The 24,271-nt window shown below is 41.8% G+C and overlaps 1 protein-coding gene across 4 annotated transcripts in view; it reads left to right on the top strand.

Moving 5' to 3' along the window:
* si:zfos-2326c3.2 (mitogen-activated protein kinase kinase kinase kinase 4) overlaps positions 1 to 24,271 on the top strand; it is a 349,204-nt gene that overhangs the window by 100,637 nt on the left and 224,296 nt on the right. For all 4 annotated transcript variants that reach the window (XM_063061134.1, XM_063061135.1, XM_063061138.1 and 1 more), the window contains exon 4: positions 22,547 to 22,672. In XM_063061134.1, coding sequence (XP_062917204.1) covers positions 22,547 to 22,672 — 126 coding nt within the window. The remainder of the gene's footprint in view (positions 1 to 22,546; positions 22,673 to 24,271) is intronic.

Here is a 24,271-nt window from a genome sequence, read left to right as displayed (position 1 = left end):
ATCAGGGTGTCGGAGCCAGAGGTGAGGGACAGGTAGTTTCATCTCGCTGCTCTGTGACATTTACTTGTCTCTGTGCTGAGCTGAGGCTGTGGCCTGCAACTGGTGGGCTCCTGAATCGGCTGCAGTGATGACTGGCTTCGTGGCAGTGGAATCACTTTCACGAACTTCAGTTCTGAATGTTATTTACTTACTTTTACATTTTGCACACTTTTTTTCTGCACATTGGGTGTTTGATGGTCTTCATTTTTTTTAACGGGTTCTACTGGGTTTCTTTGTTTTGTGGCTGCCTGTAAGGAAGAGTTTAAACTCAAGGTTGCATAGAGTATGCATACTTCGATACTAACTGCTAACTCAAGTTAGATTATTGGGAAGAGGCCAAGATGATAAATCTCTGTAAACACACTTGTGTATTTGCATGACGTACTCCAGATATAACTTACATCAAAACCCCCATTTGGTTGGTTCCAGAAGATAATGGCTTAAGACCAAAATTGTGGTTATGAGATCATTATGTATTATGAGTTCTTTATTTTCAAACTCACTAGATTTGTGGGGCTCTCCACTTATGACGCGAGGAACAAGCAACATTTCGCTTTCTCTGTTGCATGTAAGCATTAGGGACCATTAGGATAGACTAAATTCCAATCTGACCATTTAATGTTCAGATTTCAAAGTAAATTTATTACCAAAGTACATATATGTCACCATATACAACCCTGAGATTCGTTTTCTTGTGGGCATACTCAACAAGTACAGGAAACACAATAAAACACAATAGACATGGAGCGACCACTCTCTGCTGAACATCAACAACTCCTCCATAGAGACAGCTAAGAGCACCAAATTTCTTGGTGTAATCTCACCTGGTCCCTCAACACCAGCTCCATAGCAAAGAAAGCCCAGCAGCGTCTCTACTTTCTGTGAGGGCTGAGAAAAGTCCATCTCCCACCCCCCATCCTCACCACATTCTACAGAGGTTGTATTGAGAGCATCCTGAGCAGCTGCATCACGGCCTGGTTCGGAAATTGCACCGTCTCGGATCGCAAGACCCTGCAGCGGATACTGAGGTCAGCTGAGAAGACTATTGGGGTCTCTCTTCCCCCCATCACAGACACGCTACATTTGCAAAGCAAACAGCATTATGAAGGACCCCACGCACCCCCTCATATAAATTGTTCTCTCTCCTGCCATCTGGAAAAAGGCACCGAAGCATTCAGGCTCTCACGACCAGACTATGTAATAGTTTCTTCCCCCAAGCCATCAGACTCCTCAATACCCAGAGCCTGGCTTGACACCAACCTACTATACCCTCTACTGTGCCTATTGTCTTGTTTATTATTTATTGTAGAGCCTGCACCGTTTTGTGCACTTTATGCAGTCCTGGATAGGTCTGTAGTCTAGTGTAGTTTTTGTGTTTTTTCTTACGTAGTTCAGTGTAGTTTTTGAATTGTTTCATGTAGCACCATGGTCCTGGAAAATGTTGTCTCGTTCTTACTATGTTCTGTACCAGCAGTTATGGTTGAAATGACAATAAAAAGTGACTTGACTTGGCTTGACTTGAGAATCAATGAAGAGCCCCACCCAACAGGACAGACAAACAGTTCAGTGATGGGGCAAGTGAAGTTGAATGCAGTTATCCCACTGGTTCAGAAGCCTGATGGTTGAGAGGTAATAACTGTTACTGAGCCTGTGGTGTGGGTCCTGAGGTCCCTGTATCGTTTTCCTGATGGCAGCAGGGAGAAGTGAGCACGGCCTGGATGGGGGAGCTCCTTGACAATGGATGCTGCTTTCCTACAATAGCACTCCATGTCGACGTGCTCAATGGTGGGGAGGGCTGTACCCACGAGGACTGGGCCATTTTCATCACTTTTTGTAAGATTTTCCACTCGAGGGCATTGGTGCTTCCATAGCAGGCTGTGTTGCAACCAGTCAATATACTCCCCATCACACATCCATAAAGCTTGGTCAAAGTTTTAGATGATGTGCTGAATCTCCGCAATCTTCTCAAGAAGTAGAGACACTGCTGTGCTTTCTTTGTGATGGCACCTACATGGTGACCTAGAGCAGATCCTCTGAAATAATAACACTGAAGAATTTAGCATTGCTGACCCTCTCTACCTATCATCCACCGATGAAAATTGACTCATGAACCTCTGGTTTCCTCCTCCTGAAGTCAATAATCAGCTTCTTGGTCACGCTGACATTGAGTAAGAGGCTGTTGTTATGGCACCATGTAGCCAGATTTTCAATTTCCCTCTATATGCTGATTTATTACCACTTTTGATTTGGCCAACGACAGTGGTGTCATCAGCAAACTTAAATATGACATTGGAGTTGTGTTTAGCCACATGGTCATAAGTGTGAGAGCAGGGGGTAATCGCACAGCCTTGTGGTGCACCTGTGCTGATGAAGATTGTGGAGGAGATATTGTCTATTCAAAAAGACTGGGGTCTGTAAGTCTAGAAATCAAAGATTCAATTGCACAGGATGGTATTGAGGCAAAGTCTTGAAGCTTATTAATTAGTTTTGAGATGATGATAGTATTGAATGCTGAGCTGTAGTCAATAAAGAGCATTTTGATGTATGCATGTTCATTATCCAGATGTTCCAGGGTTGAGTGAAGAGCTCCTGTTGTGGACTTGTTATGACATGAAGCAAATTGGAACAGATGCAAGATGCTTCTCAGGCTGATATGCTTCATCTTCAATCTCTCAAAGCACTTCATCACAGTAGATGTAAGTGCTACTGGACAACAGTTGTTGAGGCAAGATACCACATTCTTCTTTGAATCAGTATGATTAAAGCCTTCTGGAAGCAGATGGGTACCTCAGACTGCCAATGTGAAAGGTTAAAGATATTGTTGGACACTCCAGCCAGTTGATCAGCACAGGTCTTTAATACTTGGCCAGGTACCATGTCTAGGCCAGATGCATTCCGTGGGTTCACCAACTGATGAATGCTCTTGCGTTGGCCTCAGAGATTGAAGTCACAGGATCACTGGGGCTGTGGAAATTTATGAAGTTTCCTCCATGTTCTGATAGACAAAGAGAGCATAGAAGACATTGAGCTCATCGGGAATGAAGCCTTGTTGGCGCCTATATGGTTTGATTTTATTTAACAGTTTTAATATGAATAATATATATAAAGGCGAGAATCACCACCACAGAATGACATTCTTTTTTCTTCAACCTTTTAAAGCACTGAGAACATAGTGTGCAGTTCTTATTGCTGCACTATAGGAAGGATGTGGTTGTGCAGGAGAGCGTTCAGTAGAGATTCACCATGTTCAAAGTCAAAGACAAAGTAAATTTATTATCAAAGTATAGTTATATTACCACAAACTACTTTGAGATTGGTTTTCTTGAGGACATTTACAGGATAACAGAGCAATAAAATAGAATATATGAAAAACTATACATAAACAGAATGACAAAAAAAATCAATGTGCAAAAGAAGAAAAATTGTGCAAATGAGTAAGTAGATTCTGAGGATGAGTTGTGGATTCTTTCAAAGTGAAAGGCGGGAGGAGAGAGAGCAGCGCGCCGTGTGCACGCAGCCCTCCGGTGAAAAATGATATTGTATCCATTAAATAGGGGCCGTGGACAATTCTGATTTGATGGAGACAGACGTGAAAGCACAGAGGAACACCTGGAGAAATTTCTGAAACACCAGTTCGCTGCTGTTGTTACTGTGCGGTCGGGAATCTTCCGGAGGGAAGGCCTCCAAATCCCCGGCTTTGCCTGCTGTTGGCGACCGAGATTGAGGTCGAATCATTCAGACAGAGGTGGCGCTCAGTACTCAGTGTCGGAGAGTTCATCGGAGGCTCGAAGTTTTTGGAAGGCTCAGAGTTGGACTGTGGTCGGCATGGCAGGGAAAGTCTTTCTTCCTTCTCCCGTCTACGTGAGAGGTGGGACATTTGAGAGACTTTGAACTTTTTACTGTGCTCATGGACTTCTTCATCAAGTTATGGTGTTATTGCACTGTTGTAACTATATGTTATAATTAAGTGGTTTTGTCAGTTTTTTCACTCTTGGTCTGTCCTGTGTTTTGTGATATCACACCGGAGGAAATATTGTATCATTTCTTAAGACATGCATTACTAAATGACAATAAAAGAAGACTGCGTGCCTTCATAATCTAAAAACAAAGTGCGCCTGTAAGTTATGGAATCATCAGTTTAGAATTGAGGAGAGTGGCGTAATCCACACTGGTTCAGGAGCCTGATGGTTGAAGGATAATAGCTGCTTTTTGAAGCTGGTGGTGTAGGACCCAAGGCTTCTAGACCTTCTGGCTGAAGGTAGAACCAGTAAAGGGGCAGACCTCGATGAACGCCGCTACTTTCTTGTGGCAGTGCTCCATGTAAATGTACTCAGTGGTGGAGAAGGATTTGCCTGTGATGGACAGGGCTGTGTCCATCATTTTTTGTAGACTTTTCCATTCCTGGGCATTAGTGTTTATATACCAGGCCATAATACAAAAAGTCAAGTTACTTTCCACTGTGCAACCAGTCAGGGTACTCTGCACATGTTGCTTCTAATGAAAGACTTTTGCTATGGGGAGCAATTGGATAGGCCAGAGCAACACACAGAAACTGCTGGAGGAACACAGCAGGTCAGGAAATTAATAAACAGTCAATGTTTTGGGACCTGAAGAAAGGTCTCAGCCTGAAACATTGACTATATATTCATTTCCATAGATGCTGCCTGACCTGCTGAGTTCCTCCAGCACGTTGTGCGTGTTGCTTTAGATTTCCAGCATCTGAAGAATCTCTTGTGTTTATGAATAGGCTGGACTTCTTTTCCCTGGGGTGAAGGGGGCTGCAGGGTTAAGAGACAGAGGTAGATAAAATTGCAGGATGTATAGATAGGATGAGATATTCAGTCAGCATCCTTTGTCCCCATGATAAGTGTGTCAAAAACTAGAGGGCATACTGCACATACACACAAATACAAGAGAGTCTGCAGATGCTTGAAATCTTGAGCAACACACATGCAATTCTGGAGGAACTCAGCAGTTCAGGCGGCATCTATGGAGTGAATAAACTGTTGATATTTTGTGCCAAGACCGTTAATCAGGACATAGGCATAAGGTGGAAAGAAGTAGTTTTAAAGCGGATTTGAGGGGGAAGTTTTATATATGGAGAGTGGTTGATCTCTAAAACTTGGCAGAGGTGGAATCCAACACAATAATTATGTTTAAAAGGCATTCAACCATCAGGCTCCTGAAATGGAGTGGATAACTTCACCCACCCCAATACTGAACTGACTCTACAACCTACAATAGACTCTACAATCTATTATCTATGGATTCGCTTTCATCTCATTTTGTCTTTATTTATTTATTTATTTGGTTGTGTTTTGTTTTAATTTTTGTATTTGCACAATTTGTCATCTCCTGCACATTGCTTGTTTGCTCATCCTTGTGTGGAGGCATTTCATTGATTCTAATGTGCTTCTTTGTATCTACTGTGATGCCCACAAGAAAATGAATCTCAGGATGGTATATGGTCATATATATGTACTTTGATATTAAATCTACTTTGAACTGTGAGGCATTTAGATGGGCACTTTGAAAGGCAAGGCAAAGAAGGCACCAGGTGCATGCAGGCAAAAGGCATAGAACAGATGAGCAAAAGGGCTGGCATGGATGTGTGGGCTGAATGGCCTCTTGCTATGCTGTAAAACTCCACGACTCTCTGACTCTGCAGCTCCATCCTTGAATCTTCACCTTTCAGTTGCATGGCATATTTTTCTTCAATCTGCTTTGAAGACTTTTCCCTGACTATGCCTGATGTTTTGGTTTACTGCTGCATCCAGGAGGAACATTCAAAGTGTGTAGAACCAAATCTCACCAATACTCTTTGGTTTCATGGTTCTTAGTCTCAAGAAAGGGCCAATGCAGATTTGGCTTATTGGTCCCAAAAGCAGTCTGTTAGAAAATAGAACATAGAAATCTACAGCTCATTACAGGCCCTTTGGCCCACAGTGTTGTGCTGACCATGTAACCTACTCTAGAAACTGCCTAGAACTACCCTACCACATAGCCCTCTATTTTTCTAAGCTCCATATTCCTATCTAAGAGTCTCTTAAAAGACCCTGTTGTATCCACCTCCACCACCTTTACCAGCAGTGCATTCCACACACCCACCACTCTCTGTGTGGAAAAACTTACCCCTGACATCCCCTCTGTACCTTCTTCCAAGCACCTTAAAACTATGCCCCCTTGTGTTAGCCATTTCAGCCCTGGGAAAAACCCTCTGACTATCCACACGATCAATGCCTGTCATCATCTGGTACACCTCTACCGAATCACCTCTCATCCTTGGTCGCTCCAAGGAGAAAAGGCCAATTTTTATATTAACGTGGGAAATATTGTTTACATGGTAAATGAATAATGCTGTTTTTGAATTTATACATATTTTATTTTATCCATTTGTATTTATCCATATCTGTACTTTAACCTCTAACTTTATTATTGTATGATTCTGTATGCTTTATAACTATTGAAAGTTTTTGTTTCTTTTTGCATTTTTCACTCTAACCAACACTCCACATTAAATACCTAATATATATACATTTTATTTATTTATTGAGATACATTATGGAATAGGCCCTTCTTGTCCTTCGAGCCAAACCTCTCAGCAATCCCCTGACTTAATCCTAGCCTAATCATGAGACAATTTACAATGACCAATCAACCTGCCAACTGGAACACCTTAGAACTGTGGGAGGAAACCAGAGTACTCAGAGGAAAACCACGCAGTCATGGGGAGAACGTGCAAACTCCTTATTGGCAGCAGCGGGTGAATAAAGTTGATCCTTGAACTTTGAAAAACAACAAATGATCAAAATAGTCCTGATAAAGAGTCTTGGCCTGAAACGTCGACTGTTTATTCCTTTCCATGGATGATACCTGACCAGCTGAGTTCCTCCAGCATTTTGTGTGCGTTACTCTAGATTACAAGTATCTTCAGATTATCTTGTGTTTAAATATCACAACATGCATCAATGATAATAAATTCTGTGTCTGATGGCGTCCATCTCCCATCTTTCTACCTGCCCTTTCCAACAGGGCTAAAAAATGCTATATCTCTATCAAAAAGAACCAGATGAGATTTCTGCAAATCTAGACAAATGTTACTTCCCAACCTCCGACAGATAATTTGCACATGGTTCTTCTGCCAACAGCAGAATCGTGTTGTTTACTAATGGTCTGTTGTTTAGCCTGCAGCAAAGTGTACTTTGCAATTGGTTGTAAATGCTTTGGGATTTTCTGTGGGAAGACATGAAAGGTGATCTGTGAATCTAAATTCACTTCTCTTCCTTTATTGACAGGAATATTGATTTGGATGAGAGGGTTTTAATGCAAGATTATTTATTCCTGCCCTCTGCAAAGGTATTTCTAAATGTTGACTAAGCCTCCTGAATCCGAATATGATTTCCAGGAGAATCTGTCACATGCATATCATACACTCAATTGTCACTTTATTAGCTGCCTCCTGTAGCTAATAAAATGGACACTGAGCGTATGTTTGTGCTTTTCTGCTGCTGTAGCCCATCTACTTCAATGTTCAATGTGTTGTGCATTCAGAAATGCTCTTGTGCACACAACTGTCAGTATGCAACTGTATTGCATACAGTTTTGTCATAACTTTTGAAAGTTATACTTGCATTCGAAACAGGGCAGAGAAGGGTCACTAGCTGCTTCCTAGATCAATAGGTTAATACACACTCAGTGGCCATTTTATTAGGTACACCTGAAGGCACATACTCAGCAATTCAGGAACAGCTTCTTCCCCTCTGCTGTCTGATTTCTAAATGGACATTAAACCCATCTCACTACTTTTCATATGTTTTTTTCGCTACTTATTAAATCGACATACTGTATATATATATATACTGTCATTCAGTTTTTTACTCTGTATTTATTTATCATGTATTTCATTGTACTGCTGCAATAAAGTTAACAAATTTCATGATATATGACAGTGATATTAAACCTGATTCTGATCTCCTGGGATTTTCACACACAGCGGTCTCTGGAGTTTATAGAGAATAGCGTGAGAAACAAAAGCATCCAGTGAGTGGCAGTTCTGTGGGTGAAAACGCCTTGTTAATGAGAGAGGTCAGAAGAGAATAGCCAGACTAGTTCAAACTGACAGGAAGGCGACAGTAACTCAAATAACCACATGTTACAACAGCCGTGTGCAAAAGAGCAGCTCTGTACAAACAACACCTTGAATCTTGAAGTGGATGGGCTACAGCAGCAGAAGACCATGGAAGTACACTCAGTGGCCACTTTATTAGGTACAGGAGATACTTTTAGGTGCATAAAGAAATATTGAGCAGTTCAGGCCTATATTCAATGGTGGTCAGAAATACTAGAGGTGTTATTGAAATGGCTAATATTCCATGGGGAGTAACAGGGAAGCTTCTCTGAGAGATGGTATCTAGAACTAAGCGCATTGTTTCAGTGTAAGGGCTCACTTATATTCACTGGAAGTTAGAAGGAATTTCTTGTGGTTATGCATTCCTATACAATAGAGAGGGGCAGAAATTAATATGTTGAACATATTCAAGGTAGTAATGAACAGATATTTGAACACCAAGAGAATCACAAAGTCATACAGCTCACAGTCATCCATGTACTGGCCTCACTCTGGGTGAAAAAGTTGTCCAGCATCATCCTCTTAAACCCCCTCTGCCCTCTTTACAGCTGAATTTTTCCTAGAGCAGGGTAATCAACACTGTGCACAATATTCCAAGGCTGTGGGGGGAGAGTGAGCAAAGGGTGCTGAGTCCAGCATTGGAGCAATCGTGATTTTATTGAATGGTGAAGTAGGCTGAAGAAATTGATTGACCTTCTTCTGCTCTTAGAGTCATGGGGTTACCAAGTACCCCAGCACAGAAACAGGCCCTTCAGCCCATCAAGTCCGTGCCAAACTCTTCATCAACTTAGTCCCATCGACCTGCACCTGGACCATAGCCCTCAATATCCCTCCTTTTCATGTACCTACCCAAATTTCTCTGAAATGTTGAAATCCACCACTTCTGCTGACAGCTTGTTCCGTATTCTCACCACCATCTGAGTGAAGTAAATCTCCTCATCTTCCCGTTAGACGTTTCACCTTTCACCATTAACCCATGAGTTCTAGTTCTGGTCCCATCCAGTCTCAAAAGCCTGCTTGCATTTATCCCATCTATACACCACATAAAGTTGTATACATTTTGTATCTTGCAATTTGTATTTTTGATTCTTTTGGTGTAATTACTTGCAATGGCCAGCAAGGATTCATTCTAAGCAACACATGCAAAATGCTGGAGGAACTCAACAGGCCAGGCAGCATCTATGGAAATGAATAAGCAGTCGCTGTTTCAGGCCGAGACCATTCTTCAGGACTGAAAAGGAAAGGGGAAGATGACAGAAGGGAGGAGGAAAGAGGATAGTTAGAAGGTGAGAGGTGAAGCGAAGTGAGTGAGAAATGGCTGGAGAGGAAGGAATCTGACAGGAGAGAAGAGTGGACCATAGGAGAAAGGGAAGGAGGAGAGGACCCCGGGGAGGTGTTAAGTATGTAAGAAGAGGTAAGCAGCCAGAGTGGGGAATAGAAGAAAAGGGGAGAGGGAGGGATTATTTTTTACCAGAAGGAGAAATTGATATTCATACCATCAGGTTGGAGGTCACCCAAAGAGAACATAGGGTGTTCCTTCTCCACCCCGAGGGCGGCTTCATCTTGGCACAAGAGGAGGCCATGGACCAGGAGCAGGAATGGGATTCAGAATTAAAACGTTTGGCCACCGGCAGGGAGTTCCGCCATTGGCGGGTGGATGGCCACCGGCAGGGAGTTCCGCCATTGGCGGGTGGATGGCCACCGGGAAGTTCTGCTTTTGCTAGCTGAAACGTCCCCCAATTTACGATGCTTCTCACCAATGTGGGGGGGGGGCTGCATTGGGAGCACAGGACACAGTAGACTACTCTAGCAGGTTCGCAGTTGAATTCTGTTATCCGACATGGAACATTAATTTACATTTCCTCAGCTGTGACATATTCTGTAATCCTGCCATTCAGCATTCATTATTATAATTATGAGTACAACACAGTAGCATAGTATTAGTGAATCACTTTACAGATCCAACAATTGATGATCAGTGTTCAATTCCTATAACTGCCTATAAGGAGTTTGCACATTCTCCCCACAGACATCTGGTTTCCTCTGGGCGCTTTCCAAAGACATACAGATTAGGGTTAGCAAGTTGTGGGCATGCTAGGTTGGTGCCAGAAGCTTGGTGACACTCAGGCTGCCCCCAGGCACATCGCAAACGATGACACAGACAGCACAATTCACTGTATGTTTTGATGTTCATGTGACAAATAATAAAGCTGAACTAATCTAAGATTATCTCTGCTATGTGGTAAACATTCCAATCCCCATGATTTAAATGTGTTTCGCCCAAGCATGTGATGCGGTATCTCCAACTCGTGAAGTGTGACATGCATGACCAGGTCACCCTTCACCCTTCAGCTGCCCTATGAGCGTCAATTGCTTGTTATTGTTTTACCCGACATAACAGATGGTCTGGGTTCTCAGACACAATCACAATGAGTCAGAGCCAAACAGTCTCACTTAACACTGAAACTCCATTGTTGTACATCCGAGAAGGAAAGCAGGCAAACTACTCGCCACTCTTTGCCATTTGCAGATAACATCACAGCTGCTTTTTAGTGCTGGTTTTTCACTGACGATTTCTTTTTCCTGAAAACACTGCCATATTATACTCACACTTCCTACAAACTAAGAGCAAGGTCATGTAAGGAGATCCATCCCACAGCAGTCCATTAACACAACCCTCTTAAAAGTACTCCCAAGGCACAAGTGTAAACGGAAGAGAAACCACGTGCTCCCTCCTGATCAAAGCTAAAGTGGCATCATAAGCACAAGAGATTCTGCAGATGCTGGAAATCCAGAGTAACACGCATAGGGTGCTGGAGGAACTCAGCAGGTCAGGCAGCATCTGTGTAGAGGAATAAACAGTCGATGTTTCTGGCTGAGACCCTTTGTCAGGACTGGAAAGGAAGGGGGAGGAAGCCAGAATAAGAAGGTGGAGGGGGGGGAGGGAAAGTAGGACAAGCCGGCAGGTGATAGGTGAAACCAGGTGAGGAAGAAGGTGGGTGGGTGGGAGAGGAGAATGATGTGAAGCTGGGAGGTGACTGGTGGAAGAGCAAAAGGGTTGGCGAACAAGGAATCTAATATGAGAGGAAAGTGGACTGTGGGAGAAAGGGAAAGAGAAGGGTGAGCAGAGGAATGTGATAGGCAGATGAGGAGAAGAGAAGGGGAAAGAGGGGAGCCAAAATGGGGGAATGGAAAAAGAGAGAAGGGGGAGAAATTACTGGAATTGGAGAAATCAATGTCATGTCATCAGGTTGGAGGCTACCCAGGCAGAATATGAGGTGTTGCTCCATCAACCCTAAGAATAGCCTCCTCATGGCGTAGAGGAGACCCTGGAATGACATGTCAGGATAGGAATGAGAAGTAGAATTCAAATGGGTTGCCAGTGGGAAATCCTGCCTGATGTGGCATCAGCTCCCTCTGTAGAAAGCTAAAATAAAGGAAGTGGAACTCCTGCTTCTGCCAAACTTATTTCTGCATTATAACCATGAAAGTTACAACAGACTTCTAGGGTGTATTTCCCTAAGGGACTGTAAAGAAAACATTGGTGAAGTTGGTTATAAAACTTCATTTGAAGTTACCAAATGTTCGTCAATCTTGAGATGCTCTAGAGTGTTGCTATCAAAGAGCAAACTGTCGCTATTACTGTTCTTGAAAGAGAAATAAAGGAAAAGGGAAATAGAGAAAGAAATTTAGGAAAGATGTTTGCATTTACTTGTTTTAAGGAATGTAGTATACTTGAACATAGAAAAACATGGAAGTGAGAAAGGAAGATAAAGAGAAGGAGAGTGGTGGGAAAGAGAAAGGAGGAAGAGTGAAGGGGTTAAGAGAGGGAGAGTGTAGGAAAGAGAAAGATGAGGGTGGGGGGAGAAAGAAAAAAGGGGGATAGTGTGGGGGAGAGAGGGGAAGAAGAAAGAGAGAGGGACAGTATGGGGGGAGAAAGAGAGGAGGAAAGTGTGTGTTAGAGAGAGGGGAGAGAGGGAGAAAGAATAAGGGGAGAAAGAAAGAGAGAGGCAGAGAGAAAGAGAAGGGGAGAAGGGGAGAAAGGAAGTGGGAGAATGGGGGAGAAAGGGAGAAAGAGAAGTTGAAGGGGGGAGAAAGATAGAGAGAGAGGGCAAATGAGAAAAGAGTAGAGGAAGTGTCTAGAATTCAGTAATTTACAGTGGGTAGAATATCTAATGCAAATTATTTCTATATTTAATTATTTTTACTTTTGGCATATCCTGACCAAATCTTCAGTTGAAACTGAGAACATGAACGGTTAAGAATGTGCCACTGTCGCATTTGAAACTGTTTGTTGATCAGAGTAATGTACTGGAATCAAGGGCGAAGGAGAGAAATGGAATTATTCCCAACTGAATACTTTAGATGGATTTCTGTGCAGTCTTTTCACAGTTAGAAGAGAAAATGCAAAGAGAAAGCTGATGACGTGTGGAAATAACGTTATAAAGTACTCAAATGTAAAAAGGTAACAGGCGGTTACCTCTAGGAAACGTCACTGGTGGTCCACCAAAGACAAACTCTGGGTACTACACCTTACAGTGATAAGGACCGAATACTGAATCAACATTCAAAAACACCGTTGAAGTGTGTCACTGTGGTTTTACACCAATTTAACCAATTTAACCCAGTCACTCTCAGAAGTTGCAGGCTTAGGAGGTTTAAGAACTTCACTGAATGGTCTTGCAATTTTAAAAAGCTTGAGAACTCTAAATTAAAATATATGATGCAGAAGAATTCTGTGCATACTGATCAAAATTTAACCATGTTTATTAACTTCCCTGTTTTGGTCAGCATCCTTGTACACAACCGCTCTTCAAGAGTTTGTCAAGATACCTTTTAAATGCTGTAAACGTTTCTACCTCCACCACCTTCTCAGGAAGTGAGTTCCAGATCCCAGCATTTGTTGAGTGGGAAAATATTTTCCTCAATTTCTCTCTAATCGTTGTGCCAATTCACTTCAACTTACGTTCCCTGGTTGTTTCTGCGAAGGGAAAAACGATCTTTTTGATTACCCTGTCCATGTCTCTCAGAATTCTACACAGTTCAATGAAATCGCTTTAGTTATAATGGAAACAGACAATGAAGACTCCCCTCATTGTCCATAATTTTTCAATTCTGGCAATACCTTCATAAATCGCCTTAGTGACATATACAGCCTTCCAGCTTTGACTGAACCATTGGGAAGGAGGATTTAGTTTGAGGTGGCATACCAAGCTATTCGTGGATTTGGCCTAGGGGACCATTCACAGATCTAAATCCATCTACCCATACTGAGTCCAGATGAAGGGTCTTGACTGTTGACTGTTCATTTCTCCACACAGATGCTGTCTGACCTGCTGAGATCCTCCAACATTTTGTGTGCGTTGCCCCCAGTTCCCAGTGACGACATGTTCTTGTGCCTGCTCTTTACAAAATTAGGTTTTTGCTGTGTGTCCCTGGAGTGGGAGCATAAACGCTGACAATGCACCTGAAACTTCTGTAAACCAGGGAGTGCATCTTGGATAAAGGGCATTAAATTAATTCATAGAATTATAGAGCACAGAAACAGGCCCCTTGACTCATCTCATCCATGCCAATCAAAATGTCCCATCTAAGTTAGTTCCTTTGCACAGTGTTTAGTCTATAACCTTATAAACCTTTAAAATGTTGTAATTGGGTGGCAGGGTGGAGATACGTCTCTACCAAAGGAGGTGTAAGGCTCTCCTTCCCTCCACTAGCCTGCAGGTCACCCTTGGGCAAAGTGCAGTGCTTGCTTAGCACCCCTGATCAGGGTCATGTGAAACCATGGGATCAGGTGGTGGATGGTCGTATGAGCAGCTGGTGCATATCAAGATTCCTGGTTATGCATCCACTGATGCCAGGCATGATATGGCTGGGGTCACCCATCTTGTAAAGACACTGCCCTAAACAAGGTAGTGGCAAACCACTGCTGTAGAAAAATTTGCCAAGAGCAATCAGGGGCATGGAAAAAGCATGATTGCTCATGTCACATGATATGGCACATAATGAACAAATGAATTGTATCGACCTCATCCACTTCCTCTCGATTCTCATTCCACATGTATATAATCTTTTGAGTAAAATAAAATTTTTCCTAAGCTTCTTATTAAATCTTTTCCCACCGCCTTAAACCTATGCCTCTAGTTCCAAAATTAAGTTTTTGCTGAGTGACCCCAGAGGGCGCATAGGAGAAAAGACAGAGTCCCTTCTTGTAATTTTGTACAACTCTGTAACACAATTTATTCATGTTTTTGTTTTGTTGTACAATAAAGTAAATTTGTAAATAAAATATGTACATTATAAACACAAGAGATTCTGCAAAAGCTGGAAATCCAGAGTAACACTGACAAAATGCTGGAAAAACTCAGCAGGTCAGGCAGCATCTATAGAGAGGAATAAACAGGTAACATTTTAGGCCAAGATCCACATTTCAATGACACCTAACTGTTTAACTAGAAGTTGAAGCATCTGTTTGAACGTGAAGAATGACAAGGATATGAGAAGCATTTTATGGCTCTGGGCCTGTACTCGCTGGAGTTTAGAAGAATGAGGGGGTGGGGGAGGGATTTCATTGAAGCCTATCGAATATTGAAAGGCCTAGATAGAGTGGGTGTGGTGAGTATGTTTCCAGTCATGGAAGAGTCCAGCACCAAAGGGCACAGACTTAGAGTGCAAGCTAGCCTAACCCGTAAGACCATAAGATATAGGAGCTAAATTTGGCCATTCATTCCATTGAGCCTGCTCCACAATTTCATCATGGCTGATTATTATCCCTCTCAACTTTATTCTCCTGCATTTTCCCCAAAATCGTTGATGCCCTTACTAATCAAGAACATACCAGCCTCCACTTTAAATATACTCAAAGATCTCCACAGTCATTAGTGGCAATGAATTCTAGATTCCACACCCTCTAGCTAAAGGAATTCCTCCTCATCTCTTTCGAAAGGGACATGCTCACATTCTGTGCCCACTGGTGTTAGACTCTCCCTTTATTGGAAACATCCTCACCACGTCCTCTCTATCTAGGCCTTGCAATATTCAAGGAGATCTCTCACCCTCATTCTTCTAAACTCCAGCGAGTACAGGCTCAGAGCCTTCAAATGCTCCTCATAACCTCTTCATTCTACCCTTTCGAACAGTTGCGTCAGCTTCTAATTAAGGTAACAGGTAGCAGCTGAAAGAGGTGAGATGTTTTTGAAGTCTCAACCCATTAATGGGAATTGATCATACATTTCTGTAACAGGATATGCACTTAAGTGCTGAGGGTGTGGTAGCAACACCCAGAGGCTCGACCATAATCTGATAAGGTCTTTGAGTGATGTGGTGAAGACATGTCACACATTTTAATCTTTATCATTGCTATTTTGATATATTGATCTCTTTTTTTATATATATCAAGCTCTTTCACAGGTTGTGGATGCCATAGGCAAGGTTTCTTCCATTTGACATAACAGCAATTTGCTGTTCTGTTTTAGAGGGCATTTAAAAAGTTAGCCACATGCTGGAGGTCATTTGAAGGACAGATTGGGTTAGAAAAGTTGGTTTCTTTCCCTGAAAGGTTTTAGAGAACTAGTTAGGTTTACGCAATAATGGTCACTATACTGGCATTAAGTATGTAAATTCCAATCCTGCATTTCATTACGTCGTTAATTTGCTTGTCTTGTAATGTGGTCGCAATGTTACTATACCCTTATTCCACATGGCTTTGCATACCAGCCATCCTTTGGATAGAACCTAATAACAACTTTACAGCACCAGCGATCATCGACCAGGATTAAACTCCTGCCCCTATCCGTGGGGAGTTTGAGCGTCCTCCCCTGGGTGTCATTGATGTCACAGAGTTAATGAGCACAATGCCAAGCTAAAGACCTACTTTAGCAACCTGCAGGTTGCCACCTGCACATCCTCGGACTGGAAGAAGTGACACATTTCACTGTATATTTCAATGTGCATGTGATAAATGAAGCTAATCTTATTTTATAAATGTTTTAAAAATAAATAGTTATTGTAGCACAATGGACTGATTTTTTTAACCACTCTGCTTAAATTTGGGGGTGAGGTTGATGGTTGTTAATCAGTGATTTGTATCAGAAAGAGATCAAGATTGTGTTTCTTTTCTGTCTTCTGTGAACAGTTAGATTTTTTTGTGTCTTTATTCAACAATCCACAAACTGCACCCTGTTCCCAGTATACCTCCATGAAGTTCTGACTACTCATCAACTCACTGAGCCAGGGACAGTTCCACAGGAAACTACCAAAAGTCCATCAGAGAAGTTCCAGGTCACTGCTCACTGCTCATTCCACTCCGCAGGACAGTCGCATTCGGGGAACCACAACCACACTATTGCTCATTGAGATCCCACCACAAGATACTGGTTAAGTCCAGTGCCTTCTGCTACAGCAGCCCATCCACTTTAAGTTTCATTATTTTGTGTGTTTGTAAATGCTCATCTGTACACCAGTATTGCGATGAGTCATTATCTGTGTTACTGTTGCCTTCCTGTCAGTTTAAATTAGCCTGGCTATTCTGCTCTGACCTTTCTCATATATAACCATATAACCATATTACAGCACAGAAACAGGCCAGCTTGGCCCTTCTAGTCCATGCCGAACTCTTACTCTCACCTAGTCCCACCAACCTGCACTCAGCCCATCACCCTCCATTCCTTTCATTTACAAGGCATTTTCATCTACAGAATTGCTGCTCACTGGATGGTTTTTTTTTGTTTGTTTTTTTTTGCACCATTTTCTGTAAACTCTGGAGTGTGAAAATTGCAGGAGATCAGCATTTTCTGAGATACTCAAAACACCCTGTCTGGCACCAACAATCATTTCATGCTCAAAGTTAGATCATATTTTCTCTCCATCCTGATGTTTGGTCTGAACATCAACTGAACCTCTTGACCATGTCTGCATGCTTTTATGTATGGAGTTGCTGCCACATGATTGGCTGATTAGATATTTGCATTAATGAGCAGATGTACAGGTGTACCTAATAAAGTGGCCACTGCGTGTTTAAACAGAAAATTCTGGAAACACTCAGGAGACCAGATGGCATCTATGGAGAGAGAAATATTTTGTGTTACTGTTTGAAAGGTTGTTGACGTGAATGATCCTACCTGTTCTGTTGAGTATATTCATCAGTTTTTGTTTTCAGTTGAGACTTCCAGCATCTACAGTTTTTCTTTAATTTCACATTTCTGAATCTTTTTCCCTTTCATTATTTCTGCAATTACAGCCAGAATAAGAGGATTTTGTTTAGTGTTCCAAAGCTGACTGGAAAAGAGCCAGCCATCCTGAAGCCAAATCTGAGTAACCTTGTGGGTTACAGCACATCAAGTGCTTATCCAATTGAAAATTTTGGGCTGATTTTCCACTTAAAAATCATCATATCGGTTATTGTGAAGGACATTTGACAGTGTACATGAGAAAGGGCAATGCATCACTTGTTCCAAGGGTGCATCTAATCCTTGGAAATGTATTAAGGATTGTAAAGCCATCAAACTATAGTGAATTCATGCAGTCACTGTTAGTACATTATGCAGGAGAAAATGTGCAGTTGTAAGAGCCTTTTGATGGTCTGCGGATGTCTCAGAACACATTATAGTTGATGAATTACCCTTGCTGGATTAGAGTGTATTTTTGAGCATTTTCCTTGTAGTTTAACTCTCCTATGCTTATAAGTTTTATATAATTGCCTACAGTATATGCATGTAACTGTTCAGTAGCTTTTCTAGTAACTGTGGTATAGCTATAATTATAGTATAGGGCAGCACAGTAGTGTAGCGGTTCGCACAATCACTTTACAGCACTAGTGATCAGGTTCCGGGCTTCAGGTCCTGTCACTGTGTGGAAAAGAGTTTGTACATTCTCCCCATCAAAATGCGGGTTTCTTCTGGGTCAGGGGTTCTTAATTTTTTTTTATGCCATGGACCAATGCCATTAAGCAAGGGGTCCATGGATCCCAGGTTGGGAACCCCTGCTCTGGGTGATCTGCTTTCCTCACCCATTCCAAAAATGTATGGGTTAGGATTAGTGAGATGTGGGCAAGATATGTTGTTGCCAGAAGTATAATGACATTTATGAGCTACCCTTGGCACAATCTTTGCTGATTTGATGCATTTCACTGCAGGTTTCGATGTTTCAATGTACGTGTGACAAATAAAGCTAAATCTTTAGCTGATTCAGTATTTTCCAGAAGCTTCTCAGATTTTTTTTCACTGCAGCAGATGTTATTCTGCTTGAATCTGGCTATTTAGTAGTTAATTGTTCTCACTGGAATGTGCTTTTATCTCTAATCTGAGAATGAGGTGATCACGATTTCTTTTTCCTTGTCCCTTTGTTCATTCTTTTGTTCTTCTAACTTCATAAAACAACCATCACTACCAAGTTTTATCCCTTATTCTTGATTTCCAAAAAAACTTCTGGATCAATATCACCAGATCCAACAACAGCTTCTCTTATGTAGCCTGGCAGAGACGACCTCTGATAGTGCAATATTATCTACCTATTGAGTTGCAAGTGCAATCAGCTGAGTCAATGGGATGACTTTCACAGGGGAAAGGGTTCTTTGTGATAATGACACACCCATTACAAACTCAGCCAGTTGACTGCTGAAGTGCTGCATGTGATACTGTTTGAGCTTTGGTTAAAATTCGAAATTCAAAGTAATTTTATTACCAAAGAACATGTATGTCACCATATACAACCCTGAAATTCGTTTTCTTGAGGGGCATTTGCAGTAAATACAAAGAAACACAATAAAATTAATGGAAGACCATACACAAAAAAAAGATAAATAAATTGTGCAAATACAAAATGAAAAACAAACAAATAAATAAGCAATAAATATCAAAAACATGAGAGGAAGAGTCCTTGAAAGTGAGTCCATAGGTTGTGGGAACAGTCTCGTGATGGGGTGAGTGAAATCACCTCTGATTCAAGTGCCTGATGGTTGAGGGGTAATAACTGTTCCTGAAACTGATGGTCTGGGTCCTTAGGCTCAAGTAGCTCCTTCCTGATGGCAGCAGCTGAAAGAGAGATTGTCCTGGATGCTGGGGGAGTGAGGGGGAGTCCATGACGATCATCACCATGGAACAAGCCCCTTGCGTCCACGATGTCCATAACATCAAACACGTACTGATCATATAATCCCAATAAAAATCAGAATTTAAAAAAAACACATTGCAGGAAATCTGAAACAAAAAGAGAAATTCCTCAGCAGATCTGGCAGCGCCAGTAGAAAGAGAAATAGTCAACCATCTGGTGAAATGTCCCAGACCTGAAATATTATCTTCTTTCTGTCAATTCTTTGAAGAAATATCCAGCAAGATAGACAAAGGAAAGGCAGTGGATGTTGTTTATTTGGATTTTTAGAAGACCTTTGACAAGGTGCCACACGTGAGGCTGCTAAATAAGATAAGAGACCATGGTATTACAGGAGCATGGATAAAGGATTGGCTGACCGGCAGGAGGCAAAAAGTGTGAATAAAGGGGTACTTTTCTGGTGGCTTCTGGTGACTAGTGGTGTTCCACAGGGATTGGTGTTGCAGCTACTTCTTTTTATGTTGTATATCAATGATTTGGATGACAGAATTAATAGTTTTGTGGCCAAGTTTGCAGACAATACTAAGATAGGTAGAAGGGCAGGTAGTGCTGAGGAAGCAGTGAGTCTGCAGAAGGACTTAGACAGGGAAAGGGACTTGGAAGTCCTCATGCAGGATTCCCAAAAGGTTAACTTGCAGGTTTAGTCGGTGGTACGTATTTGGTTAGGATTCCTTTCAAGAGGACCAGAATGTAAAAGCAAGGATGTAATGTTGAAACTTTATAGCCATTCGTCAAACCACACTGGGAGTATTGAGAACAGTTTTAGGTCCCTTATCCAAGAAAGGATGTGCTGGCATTGGAGAGGTCCAGAGGAGGTTGACAAGAATGATCCCGGAAATGAACCAGTTAATATGTGAGGAGCGTTTGATGTACTGTGAACCCAAGTTGTCATCCTGTGAGTTTGAAAGTAAAACTCTGAAATGCTGAAACACCAAAATAAAATTAGCAAATGCAAGAAACATCCAGAAGGTTCCACAGTCTCTGCACAGTTAGTTTTTCACATCAAGAACCTTTCTGGAGATTTGAGAGCTATAAATTAGCTCTTATATTTGTCGGAGACACAACGAGTAATGCTTAGCATCAATAATATTTCCCTTTCCCTTCCGGCTTTCCTTTTTCTTCAGGAGGGTAAACTAAATCTCCTTCAGTGAATGAATTATTAGTGCTTGGGTGACTTTGCAAAATGCAAACACTCCCACTCGATTAAAAATTTAAAATGATTAATCTTGCTGCCTTTGACTTTTCAAATAGCTGCTTCTATTTTGTTAGCATACTTTGTGCCAGGAAACAAATATCCTAAAATTCCTATGCCATCCATGGAGTGGAGGAAATTATTATTTTCACTCATTATGCAAAGTGACTGCAGTTATATGTATTTTGCCAGTCTCAGTTCAACTTTTCCAATCTTGTACTTAACCTTATATTTCTTATTATTTAATATTTATTATATTTCTTATTGTGACTTATAATAACCTCTTTGTATGTATTGCACTGCAAAATAACACATTTCACGACATACATCAGTGATAATAAAGCTGATTCTGATCCTGAACCTTCACCCAACATGATTAAAACAGATCCTTTTCTGGACTCATTAATATCACTGGGAGCTTGCTGACAAACATTCCCTGTCCTACAATAATGGCCACACTCAACACATTGACCCTTCATTTGAGTTATGCCCTCTTCTCACTGCTACTGCTAGGCAGGAGGTACAGAAGCCTGAAGCCCCACAGCACCAGGCTCAGGAGGAGCTACTTTCCTACAACCATTGGGTTCTTGAATCATTCTGTACAACCCTAACCTGAACCTCGGCAATGGAACGCAGTGGACCAACTTTTACACTACCATGGGCCCATCTCCATTGTGTTTTGCTTTGCACTGATGTCTTGTTGTACTCAAGACTATTTTTCTCTAAGCTGTCTTATATAATTAATTTTCTGGGTGTTGGCTGAACTTATACTCAATGGGCATTTTATCAGTACAGGAGTGGAACTCAGCATGGTCTTCTGCTGCTATGTGTTGAACCTTGAGATGCCTCTACTGCACATCACTGTTCTAATGCATGGTTATTTGAGTTACCGCCATCTTCCTGTCAACGTGAACGAGTCTCTCATTAACAAGGCATTTTTGTTCTCGGAACTGCCAGTCATCGGATTTTGTTTTGCCTTTCACACCATTCTCTGTAAACTCTAGAGACTGTAGTACATGAAAATCTCAGTAGATCAGCAGTTTCTGAGATACTCAAATCACCCTATCTGGCACTAACAATCATTCCATGGTCAAAGTTTGAGGGATACAACATTATGAGGGGTATAAAGGGTAAATGTAAGCAGGCTTTTTCCACTGAGGTTGGGTGGGACTGCAACTAGAGGTCATGGGTTAAGGGTGAAAGGTAAGAAGTTTAAAGGGAACATGACGGGAAACTTCTTTACTCAGAGGTTCGTGAGAGTGTGGAATGAGCTGTCAGTACAGGCTTGATTTCAATGTTTAAGAGAAGTTTGGATAGGTACATGGATAGTAGGGATATGGAGGGCTATGTTCCCGGTGCAGGTTGATGGGAATAGGCAGTTTAATTGGCTTCAGCATGGACTAGATGGGCCAAAGGTGCAGTATTTCTTTATGACTCAATGATTAAAATCAATTGGGTCACATTTCTTCACCATTTTGAGGTTTGGCCTGAGTAATAACTGAACTTCTTGACCATGTCTTCATGCTTTTACGCCACATGATTAGCTGATTAGATATTTGCATTAATATACAGGTGTACAGGTGTACCTAATAAAGTGGGCGCTGAGCTTACGTTTAGGATGGGGGTGAATATTGGCTACCCCTAGTCGAATTCAAAGGTCAACTGAAGGGGTAGCCAATCAGGACCGAGGCAAGCGAATGAGGCCTACATAAACATGGGCACTCCCAGAGAGAAACTCCAACAGCTCCGCACTGAGGATGTCACCTCAACTGGTGATGAAACATCTGCAAACTAATTGCCAAGCTCAGCAAACACCGCAACATCAAACTGAGAGTATGCACCTGTGATGCTGCTGTAAGCAAGGTTTTCATTTTACCTGTACCTCACCATACTAGTGCACATGAGAGTAAACGTGTCTGGAAATTCTTCAATGGGTGCAACGTGTTTTGAAATGGTTGAACATCTCTTAGTGTTCATAACCTTCAGCTGGGTCGGTAATTGGCAAAAGGAGAAGTTATAGCAAGAGCCAAGCTGCTCTGTTTAAAGAATCAGGTTACTGAACACTGATTTACTTCTTACAGGATGAAGAAATGGAAATTAAGCTGGAGATTAATATGCTGAAGAAGTATTCACATCACAGGAACATTGCAACATATTATGGGGCTTTCATCAGAACAAATCCTTCCAGTCATGAAGATCAGCTCTGGGTAAGTGATTACCTGCGTTTAACCGTGTGTAACAACAGTAAGACTTGTGTACCGTAAGCTGCAGAAACACAACAGGAGTAAACCTCGTAACAACTACTGTATATGTATTTATGTCTTTATGACTCTATGTCAACTTGTACATCTACAGAGTATGTTTTTATCTGTTAATATTATTGCGTTAGCATTGTTTTATGAGCTGTATGTAACATAAGTATGGTGTTTTGTACCTTGGCCTCTGAAGAACATTGTTTTGTTCTGTGCATGTGTACGGTTGAATGACAATAAACTTAAACGTACTTGATCATCTGATCAAGCACATGTAGTCCTCTGGGCCAGAATTCGTAATAGTGAAAGGCATTGAAGCTGTCAGTGTTAATGGTTATTAATGCTATTGGGGCGACACGGTAAAGTAGCGGCGAGCGCATTGGCTTTACAGCACCAGCGATCATCGATCGGGATCAATGTGCTATTAAGCATCCTACTGATTTTAGAAAGGTGTTTGACAACATCCCTCATGAGAGGCTCATTCAGGAGATTTAAATGCATGGAATCTATGGTGAGTTGGCCATTTGGATTCAGAACTGGCTTGCCCATAGGAGACAAAGGGTGGAGGTGGAAGGGACTTATTCTAGCTGGAAGTCTGTAAATAGTGGTGTTCCCCAAGGACCTGTACTGGTACCTCTGCTGTTTATGATGTAAATGACCTGGATAAAAATGTAGATGTGTGGATTAGAAAATTCGTAGGTGATTGGTAATGTTGTGGATAGTGTAGAAGACTTGCAAAGAATACAGCAGGATGTAGATCAGTTGCAGGTATGGATGGAGAAACAGCAAATGGAGTTTGTCCTAGGAGAATGTGGTCGTGCACCTTTGTAGGTCAGATATAAAGAGGCAGCACACCGTTAAGGGCAAGACATTGATGAGCAGAAGGATCTTGGAGTTCAAAGGTCAGGAAGTTATATTGCAGCTTTATAAAACTGTAGTTAGGCCACATCTGGAGTATTGCATGGTCACTTTGGTCACTCCTTTATGGAAAGGATGTCAAGGCTTTTGGGAGGATGCAGAGTAGTTTTACCAGGATGCTGCCTGGAATAGAGGGCATGTGCTATGACAAGAGGCTGGACAAACTTGAGCTGTTTTCTCTGGAGCAGCGGTGGCAGAGGGGAGATCTGATGGCATTTGATAAGATCATGAGAGGCATAGAGAGACGGGCAGTATTTTTTTCTCCAGTGTTGAACTGTCTAACACCAGAGTGCATGCATTCAAGGTGAGAAGGTAATTTTAAAGGAAATATGAGAGGGTAGTTTTTTTTCACAGAGAGTGGTGGGTAACTGGAATGCACTGCCCAGAGTGGTGGTAGAGGTAGCTATATTAGGGAATTTTAAGAGATGTTGAGATAGCCACATGAATGTGAGGAAAATGGAAGGATATGGACATTGTGTAGGCAGAGGGGATTAGTTAGGTTGCCCATTTGATTACTAACTTAAATGGATCAGCACAACAGTGTGGGCTGAAGGTTCTGCTCCTGTAGTATACTGTTCAATGCTCCATGTTCCAAGCTGTCTATAAGGAGTTTTTACGTTCTCCTTGTGACCATGC

Source organism: Mobula hypostoma, chromosome 10 (genome assembly GCF_963921235.1).
Source record: "Mobula hypostoma chromosome 10, sMobHyp1.1, whole genome shotgun sequence".
Taxonomy (NCBI): domain Eukaryota; kingdom Metazoa; phylum Chordata; class Chondrichthyes; order Myliobatiformes; family Myliobatidae; genus Mobula; species Mobula hypostoma.
The sequence above is the reverse complement of the archived record's forward strand: the minus strand, read 5'-3'. Positions and strand labels throughout refer to the sequence as shown.